This window comes from Hyperolius riggenbachi, chromosome 11 (genome assembly GCF_040937935.1).
Source record: "Hyperolius riggenbachi isolate aHypRig1 chromosome 11, aHypRig1.pri, whole genome shotgun sequence".
In the NCBI taxonomy this organism is placed as follows: domain Eukaryota; kingdom Metazoa; phylum Chordata; class Amphibia; order Anura; family Hyperoliidae; genus Hyperolius; species Hyperolius riggenbachi.
This window is the reverse complement of record NC_090656.1, coordinates 232,016,645-232,026,452: the sequence shown is the minus strand read 5'-3', so window position 1 is coordinate 232,026,452 and position 9,808 is coordinate 232,016,645. Positions and strand designations below refer to the sequence as shown.

Here is a 9,808-nt window from a genome sequence, read left to right as displayed (position 1 = left end):
TATGGACTGTATACCCCTTATACTGCCCTCGATACCCTCCCTACCCCTATGGACTGTATACCCCTTATACGTCCCTCTATACCCTCCCCACCCCTATGCACTGTATACCCCTTACACTGCCCTCTATACCCTCCCCACCCATATGGACTGTATACCCCTTATACTGCCCTCGATACCCTCCCTACCCCTATGGACTGTATACCCCTTATACGTCCCTCTATACCCTCCCCACCCCTATGCACTGTATACCCCAGCCTCCTATACTGTCTCCTATAACCTCCACAGCCTTCTGGTCTGTATATAATAACCCCTTATTCTACCGAATAAAACCCCTTTGTCCTGCGACCCCTGTCCTTGTGTCCCTGTGTCCCTGCATTTTGCCAGCCTGCATGCCTGGCACACGGACATTACAAACAAGACGAGGGAAGGGGGGTTGGCCATTGGTGCGCGTGGCGGGGAGTGCGGCCTACACGCGTTCCCGCAGGAAGTGCAGACGTGCGTGCATGCAGCGGGGAGCGTAGGCGGGTGCCCTTGGGAAGGGGTTGCGTTCCAGCCGTAGCGCCCGTTTTTAATGGGCGGGCTAATTACCTAGTAACCTATAATTCCACAATCAACCCCTCCCCTCCAATGCTAAAGAGGAACTGTAGAGTAAAATGAGCCATAAATTACTTTTCTCCTATGCTGCTGTCACTTACAGGAGGTAGTAGAAATCTGACATTACCAGCAGGTTTTGGGCTAGCCCATCTTCTCATAGGGGGGTTCTCAGGGTTTTCCTTATTTTAACACTTAGGGACCAGGGGATTTTCCAATGATCGGTGCTGCGTGGGCTCTCCAGCCCGCAGCACCGATCAGGTAGTAGGCAGGGTGATCAAACTTCCCCCCTTTTTTCCCCACTAGGGGGATGTCCTGCTGGGGAGGTCTGATCGCCGCCGGCTTGCTTTGATTTGCGGGGGGGGGGCTCCTCAAAGCCCTCCTCCGCAGCGATTTCCACCCTCCGTCCCCTTCCCTCCCTCTACCTTTCTCTGTGGGCTGCGCAGGATGGATATCCGTCCTGCGCCGTGTAGGATAGGCTTCAGCCTATCATATGCTAGCGATCCCCGGCCAATCAGAGGCCGGGGATCGCCAAGCTTCTTTACGGCGCTGCTGCGCAGCAGCGCCGTATGATGTAAACAGCGAGGATTTCTTCCCCGTGTGTTTATATTTAGCCTGCGCGCCGCGATCGTCAGCTCGCAGTCTGTTCACGGAGACACCCTCCTTGAACTGACATGGAACGCCATGGGAACACCACTTCGACCTGCCGACGCCTATCGGCGTTAGGCAGTCGTTAAGTGGTTAAAAACACTTAGTGGGTGGCATTTGCTCCGTCCAACTGCTAAAATACTGTGCAGAGCTCAGGGAGGCTGGCTAGCATGTTTATATAAAATTTTTTCAGGGAATGTTTTTATAAAGAATAAAGGCCATGCTGAGAATCCCCTATGGAGAGATGGACTAGCCCAACATCTGTCAGTAATGTTAGATTTCTACTACCTACTGTAAGTGACAGGAACATAGGAAAGAAGTAATTTATGGCTCTTTTTACTCAGGATGAAATGTATTTCTTATTTGTATGTGTTTTACATTTTAAGATTTTCGCGACAGTTCCACTTTAAGAGTTTTGCTTTGGCAATGATTTGGTATTTAGTCCTGCCAATAAAGCTTTTTTTGGATTTGGATTTGAATAGTAACAAGCATGCAGCTAATCAAGTCATCTTCATGCTTGTTCAGGATCTGTGGCAAAACATATTAGAGGCAGAGGATCAGCTGGACAGCCAGGCAATGTGCATTGTGTAAAAGGAAATAGATACATCAGCCTCCATATCCCTCTGGAACCTAAACTGAGAAGGATGTGGATTTTTCCTTTTAAAATAATACCAGTTGCCTGACTCTCCTGCTGATCCTGTGTCTCTAATACTTGTAGCTACAGCCCCTGAACAAGCATGAAGATCAGGTGCTCTGACTGAAGTCAGACTGGATTAGCTGCATGCTTGTTTCAGGTGTGTGATTCAGCCACTACTGCAGGCAAATAGATCAGCAGGACTGCCAGGCAACTGGCATTGTTTAAAAGGAAACATCCATATCCCTCTCAGTTAAGGTTCCCTTTAAGGGGGGCTTTAATCTCTCGATGTGGGAAGATGTGATAGGGTCACTTTAAGCGGCTGCCTCCATGCTGAGAGGCTGAGGATAATGACATCTGGGCAGCGTGGTGGTGATTAGAGTTCTGCGCGCTCCGTAGCCTGGAGCTCCTCAGAGACACACAGCAGCCTGGTGTTACCGCTTGTCTTCATTCTTCGCACACAGACATTTCCAGCAGAGCCTGAAGTTCGGAGCCTGAGGGAGGAGAGCGCCAGAGTCCTGCGAACAGCTCCGTCTCCTCCGCTGACGTGAGCAGGATTCTTCTCCGGAGAACCTCGCAGCTCGCTAGCTGCTCACACCAGCCTGTCTGCATTCCAGGAATCTCTCTCCACCACCAGGCATGGACTACAGAGGTCCACACACATCTGGGGAACTCCTGACCTGAGGTCCCACCACACCTGAGGAGCTCCTGACCTGAGATCCCACCACATCTGAGGAGCTCCTGACCTGGGATCCCACCACCCCTGAGGAACTCCTGACCTGAGGTCCCACCACATCGGAGGAGCTTCTGACCTGAGGTCCCACCACATCGGAAGAGCTCCTGACCTGAGGTCCCACCACACCTGAGGAGCTCCTGACCTGAGGTCCCACCACACCTGAGGAGCTCCTGACCTAAGGTCCCACCACATCGGAGGAGCTCCTGACCTGAGATCCCACCACATCTGAGGAGCTCCGGACCTGAGATCCCATCACACCTGACGAGCTCCTGACCTGAGGTCCCACCACACCTGAGGAGCTCCAGACCTGAGGTCCCACCACACCTGAGGAGCTCCAGACCTGAGGTCCCACCACATCGGAGGAGCTTCTGACCTGAGATCCCACTACATCTGAGGAGCTCCTGACCTGAGATCCCATCACACCTGAAGAGCTCCAGACCTGAGATCCCATCACACCTGAGGAGCTCCTGACCTGAGGTCCCACCACACCTGAGAAGCTCCTGTCCTGAGGTCCCACCACTCCTGAGGAGCTCCTGACCTGAGGTCCTACCACCCCTAGGGAGCTCCTCAAAGCTCTTGAGATGTTGGGTGCCCCGCTGATCGCCATGGGAGCCACCCTGGGCACAGCGAGTGCTCTCATTGCCCTGTGTGCCTTTCTGTGCCTCTGCAAGCATCTCCATAGGAGGAAGATGTCACCGGACAGCGGAGAGGGGACCCCGGTGACCATGGCCAGCGTTCTGCAGCCGGGGCAGGTGGTAAGTACAGCAGCATGGGGGTACCTGTAGGTCAGGCTGGGGTTTCTGAGCCACCTGGCTTGGAAGGATCCCAAGCTCTGACCAGGAGGGGTGACATGGATGGACAAGGGGTTGTCATCAGAAATGTATAGATTTCAAGTCAGGGGGCTTCCCTGTCGGACCTCTGCCTCCTAGTCTGCTCGACCTCACTATCACCTGTGTGCCGAAACCTTCCCAATGACCATAGATTACAGCTGCCCGATACCAACACTCACACCACTACTGCCTGCTGTACTGTCCTATCGAGAGGGTAGGAGAGGCAGGGGGCTGCATGTGCTGTCCTATGGGGAGGGGATACAGGAGGCTGCATGTACTGTCCTATGGAGAGGGGAGCAGAGGCAGGAGGCAGCATGTACTGTCCTATGGAGGGGGGAGGAGAGGCAGGAGGCTGCATGTACTGTCCTATGGAGAGGGGAGGGGAGGGGAGGGGAGGCAGGAGGCTGCATGTATCATCCTATAGAGAGGGGGAGGGGAGGCAGGAGGCTGCATGTACTGTACTATGGAGAGGGGGGGAGAGGCAGGAGGCTGCATGTACTGTCCTATGGAGAGGGGAGGAGAGGCAGGAGGCTGCATGTACTGTCCTATGGAGGGGGGAGGAGAGGCATGAGGCTGCATGTACTGTCCTATGGAGAGGGGAGGAGAGGCAGGAGGCTGCAAGTACTGTCCTATGGAGAGGGGAGGCAGGAGGTTGCATGTACTGTCCTATGGAGAGGGGAGGAGAGGCAGGAGGCTGCATGTACTGTCCTATGGAGAGGGGAGGAGAGGCAGGAGGCTGCATGTACTGTCCTCAGGGCCGGATTTGTACTTCTTACCGCCCAAGGCCGACTATTACCAGCCGCCCCAACCGTATCCTACCACCTCTCTCCACACACATCCATCAAAAAAAATTTGGGCCGATGGTGTCCACTATTGGGGCTAGTGCCGCGGTCTCCATGGCAACGTGAAGTGAATCAATCATGTCACACGGGGGAACTGGTCAATCAAGCGATCTACAGGTGATGGGCGTGGTAGGAGCCTTCCACGATACACACATAGTCAAAAGTGGCTCACAATTGGACATTGGGTGGGGTCAGCAACACGTAAAAGTGAGACCTGTACCCACTGCTGTCTCCAGGGTAACAGCGCTGGCCAATCAATAATTAAGAAATGGGTACTGTTAGAGGCTGCCTTCTGTATTCTGTACTATTTGCTGGTGCCCCTGGTCCTTTCATCCCCCACACCAAGTGTGTGAGACCCGGCCTTCTGTAACTGCCTGGAGCTGCTGCTATGTCATTGGACAAGGTCTGGCTTTTTGCTAGTCACACACTGTTCACAAACGTTTGGTTAACGGACTGCAGCTGCCTGTAGCACAGCACAGGCAGATGCCAGCTGGTACTAATAGTGCAGTTATCCTGACCACTTTCATTTGTTTGGACACTTGCAAATAATGCCCTGCAAATAATGCCCACTGTGTGCAGGACGCCCCTTGTTTATCTGGTGCCCTAGGCCATGGCCTATGTGGCCTTGCTAGAAATCCGGCCATGACTGTCCTATGGAGTGGGGAGGCAGGAGGCTGCATGTACTGTCCTATGGAGAGGGGATGAGGCAAGAGGCTGCATGTACTGTCCTATGGAGAGGGGGGAGAGGCAGGAGGCTGCATGTACTGTCCTATGGAGAGGGGAGGAGAGGCAGGAGGCTGCATGTACTGTCCTATGGAGAGGGGAGGAGAGGCAGGAGGCTGCATGTACTGTCCTATGGAGAGGGGAGGGGAGGCAGGAGGGTGCATGTACTGTGCTATGGAGAGGGGAGGAGGCAAGAGGCTGCATGTACTGTGCTATGGAGAGGGGAGGAGGCAGGGGGCTGCATGTACTGTCCTATAGAGAGGGGAGGAGGCAGGAGGCTGCATGTACTGTCCTATGGAGCGAGGCAGGAGGCGGCATGTACTGTCCTATAGAGAGGGGAGGAGAGGCAGGAGGCTGCATGTACTCTCCTATGGAGAGGGGGGAGAGGCAGGAGGCTGCATGTACTGTCCTATGGAGAGGGGAGGAGAGGCTGCATGTACTGTCCTATATGGAGGGGGGTAGAGGCAGGAGGCTGCATGTACTGCCCTATGGAGAGGGGAGGAGTGGCAGAAGGCTCCATGTATGTACTGTGCTATGGAGAGGGGAGGAAAGGCAGGTGGCTGCATGTACTGTGCTATGGAGAGGGGAGGACAGGCAGGAGGCTGCATGTACTGAGCTATGGAGAGGGGAGGGAAGGCAGGAGGCTGCATGTACTGAGCTATGGAGAGGGAAGGGGAGGCAGCATGTACTGTACTATGGAGAGGGGAGGAGAGGCAGGAGGCTGCATGTACTGTGCTATGGAGAGGGGAGGAGAGGCAGGGGGCTGCATGTACTGTCCAATGGAGAGGGGAGGAGTGGCAGGATGCTGCATGTACTGTGCTATGGAGAGGGGGGGGGGAGAGGCAGGAGGCTGCATGTCCTGTGCTATGGAGAGGGGAGGAGAGGCAGGAGGCTGCATGTACTGTGCTATGGAGAGGGGAGGAGAGGCAGGAGGCTGCATGTACTGTGCTATCTAGAGGGGAGGCAGGAGGCTGCATGCACTGTCCTATGGAGAGGGGAGGAGAGGCAGGAGGCTGCATGCACTGTCCTATGGAGAGGGGAGGAGAGCCAGGAGGCTGCATGCACTGCCCTATGGAGAGGGAAGGAAAGGCAGGAGGCTGCATGCACTGTCCTATGGAGAGGGGAGGAGAGGCAAGAGGCTGCATGTACTGTCCTATGGAGAGGGGAGGAGAGGCAGGAGGCTGCATGTACTGTCCTATGGAGAGGGGGGAGAGGCAGGAGGCTGCATGTACTGTGCTATGGAGAGGGGAGGAGAGGCAGGAGGGTGCATGTCCTGTGCTATGGAGAGGGGTGGAGAGGCAGGAGGCTGCATGTACTCTCCTATGGAGAGGGGAGGAGTGGCAGGAGGCTGCATGTACTGTGCTATGGAGGAGAGGGGAGGCAGGAGGCTGCATGTCCTGTGCTATGGAGAGGGGAGGGGAGGCAGGAGGCTGCATGTCCTGTGCTATGGAGAGGGGAGGAGAGGCAGGAGGCTGCATGTCCTGTGCTATGGAGAGGGGGGGGGGGAGACAGGAGGCTGCATGTCCTGTGCTATGAGGAGGGGAGGAGAGGCAGGAGGCTGCATGTACTGTGCTATGGAGAGGGGAGGGGAGGCAGGAGGCTGCATGTCCTGTGCTATGGAGAGGGGAGGAGAGGCAGGAGGGTGCATGTACTGTCCTATGGAGAGGGGAGGAGAGGCAGGAGGCTGCATGTACTGTCCTATGGAGAGGGGAGGAGAGGCAGGAGGCTGCATGTGCTGTGCTATGGAGAGGGGAGGAGAGGCAGGAGGGTGCATGCAGTGTCCTATGGAGAGGGGAGGAGAGCAGGGGCGTAGCAATAGCCATAGCAGCCATAGCAGCTGCTGCTATGGGGCCCTGGAGCATAGGGGGCCCTGTAGGTACATAATGTATTCGCCATTACTTGTGTTTCTCCACGTATAAACTAAATATGCCTTTCCCACAGCTTCTCCAGCGCCTTGGCACTTTGAGCCTTAGTAGCAAGGGCTTATGGGAGCTCAGTCTGGGCAGGAGGAGGAGGAGGTGTTACTTCCCAGATATTTCAGAGGTAGAGGGAAAGAGGAGAGGGGAGTGAAGTTTTCACAGGCTGAATGCTGGAGATACAGATCAGCTCGCATCTGTGTAATGTTTACAAACAACATGGCTGCTGTCATTGTATCACAGGAAGAAATAATCATATACTGTTGAAGCGGTTTGCAGCTAGATTTGCTGTGTAAACTATCTAAACTTTAGATAAGATATATAGACAAGTTACTTGTTATAGTTAGTTTTTCATCTTGGATCCGCTTTAAGAGTGCCTTCATCTGAGGGCCCCATGAAAGTTTTGCTAAGGGGCCCCATGATCTCTAGCTACACCACCGCTCTAAGATAATAATAATAAGCGATTTGTCTCAATCTCTGTGTGTCTCTCAGTAGTGTGGGGTTCCTCGTGTCATCCTGTAGGAGGCAGTGTTTTATTATCTATGCTGTGCGTCACAATCTCTTCTAGTCCTTTTGTTGTTGTTCATCCATGCCCTTGTCATCTCCCACCTAGACTATTGCAATTCTCTTTGGTCTGGCCTCCCCTCTAACCACACCCTTCAATCGGTAATGAATGCGGCAGTCAGACTGATAAACTCTTCTCATCGCAGCGCCTCCACGACTCCCCTCTGTAAAGCCTTCCACTGGCTCCCCCATCAGCTTTAGGATCAACTTCAAAATCATGTAACAAGAAAAAAGAGAGACAATCGAGAGCCCCCGATAGTGTATTATTGTTGTAGAATCGGCATAAATGAGTATAACTTGAGTTATACTCACAAGTCTGGGTTGCCGAATCAAGGCAACCACTTCAATCGCAGACGAGGAGATTAGACCTGTCCTCTCTCAGGTTAAAAAGTCGCTCTCCGTAGATCAGGAAACAGAGGGTGTCAACACCCATCCACCAGGTGGATCAAATTGTAATATAGTATACAGAGGCGCCAATAGAGTAAAAGTAGTACCAATTAAAATCAGTAAAAGGTGTGGGTGGTAAGGGTGGACTTACCCGCCCAACAACAAACACAAGCACTGATTCAAATATAATACAAAAATGTAAATTTAAAAATTTGCGTTTGCGCGCGGAAATGTTATCGTTTCGTGCGAAAATTCGCGCGAAAACGGCCGTGCTAACAGTTGGCACTCTTTTGTGAATCAAGCCCTTGTATATTCCAGCATCAATGGCCCTTGTCAGGGCCAGTTCCAGACTTTCTAATCACCATGGGCAGTCAGAGGGGAAGCTTTGCCATGTGACCAATCAGACGGGGGTGCTTGCCAAGACCGGCCAATCACAGACGTCCGCTGCTCCTTTTGCTAACTGGTGCCGATGGTTTTTCGGGAGGAACCACGGCACTGTCATTGGGACAATCACTGCACTCAGTAGCCATGACCTATCAGATGTCAGCAAAAGGAGCAGCGGGTGGCCGTAATTGGCCAGTCTGGTGCCAGTACTCCCCGCCTGATTGGTCGCATGCCAAAGCTTCCCCTCTGACTGGCCATGGTGATCTCTTGCCAAGTTGCCAGTGAAGAGGTTTTACCATAGCATGCCTCGATAAGAGGCATCTATCGTCACCTACCTCACCTGCTTATGATGTGATAGGGAAGGGCGGAAGGTGCCGCCAGTGGAATAAGGACACTGGTATTCAGGGATGTGTGGATGAGGAGGGTAGAGTGTGTGCCAGGAAGGCGGGTGGCAGAGCAGAGAGGAGGCAGGCACCACATGGGCCAAATAGTTTGTTGAAATGCTGCCCTCCAGATTTTGCTGCCTGAATCACGTTATTCAGGTGGCTTCCTGCATAGCTCCAGTCCCAACTGTCCCGACTCCCTCTTTCGGAGCCCTGACCCTCTTTCCTCCTCATTTGTCCCTCTTTCAGGACTTTGTCTCTCTTTCTAAGACGCAAGTGTCTCTGCGTCCCATGTCCCCGTGTGTGTCCTTTTAAACGGGCTAAGGTTTTATATATATACATACATATATATATATATATATATATATATATATATATATATATATATATACAGTGGTGTGAAAAACTATTTGCCCCCTTCCTGATTTCTTATTCTTTTGCATGTTTGTCACACTTAAATGTTTCTGCTCATCAAAAACCGTTAACTATTAGTCCAAGATAACATAATTGAACACAAAATGCAGTTTTAAATGATGGTTTTTATTATTTAGTGAGAAAAAAAAACTCCAAATCTACATGGCCCTGTGTGAAAAAGTGATTGCCCCCCTTGTTAAAAAATAACTTAACTGTGGTTTATCACACCTGAGTTCAATTTCTGTAGTCACCCCCAGGCCTGATTACTGCCACACCTGTTTCAATCAAGAAATCACTTAAATAGGAGCTATCTGACACAGAGCAGTAGACCAAAAGCACCTCAAAAGCTAGACATCATGCCAAGATCCAAAGAAATTCAGGAACAAATGAGAACAAAAGTACTGTAATTGAGATCTATCAGTCTGGTAAAGGTCATAAAGCCATTTCTAAAGCCTTGGGACTCCAGCGAACCACAGTGAGAGCCATTATCCACAAATGGCAAAAACATGGAACAGTGATGAACCTTCCCAGGAGTGGCTGGCCGACCAAAATTACCCCAAGAGCGCAGAGAAAACTCATCCGAGAGGCCACAAAAGACCCCAGGACAACATCTAAAGAACTGCAGGCCTCACTTGCCTCAATTAAGGTCAGTGTTCACGACTCCACCATAAGAAAGAGACTGTGCAAAAACGACCTTCATGGCAGATATCCAAGGCGCAAACCACATTTAAGCAAAAAGAACATTAAGGGCCTGTT

General features: G+C 52.3%; 1 protein-coding gene across 1 annotated transcript in view; it reads left to right on the top strand.

Annotated features, from left to right (window-relative positions):
• The first annotated feature begins 2,226 nt into the window (after nt 1-2,226).
• The window catches only part of SYT13 (synaptotagmin 13), a 75,258-nt gene continuing 67,676 nt past the window's right edge, over nt 2,227-9,808 (top strand). Inside the window, exon 1 of the mRNA XM_068259695.1 lies at nt 2,227-3,364. Within this exon, the coding sequence (XP_068115796.1) occupies nt 3,191-3,364 (174 nt within the window). The 5' untranslated portion in view covers nt 2,227-3,190. The remainder of the gene's footprint in view (nt 3,365-9,808) is intronic.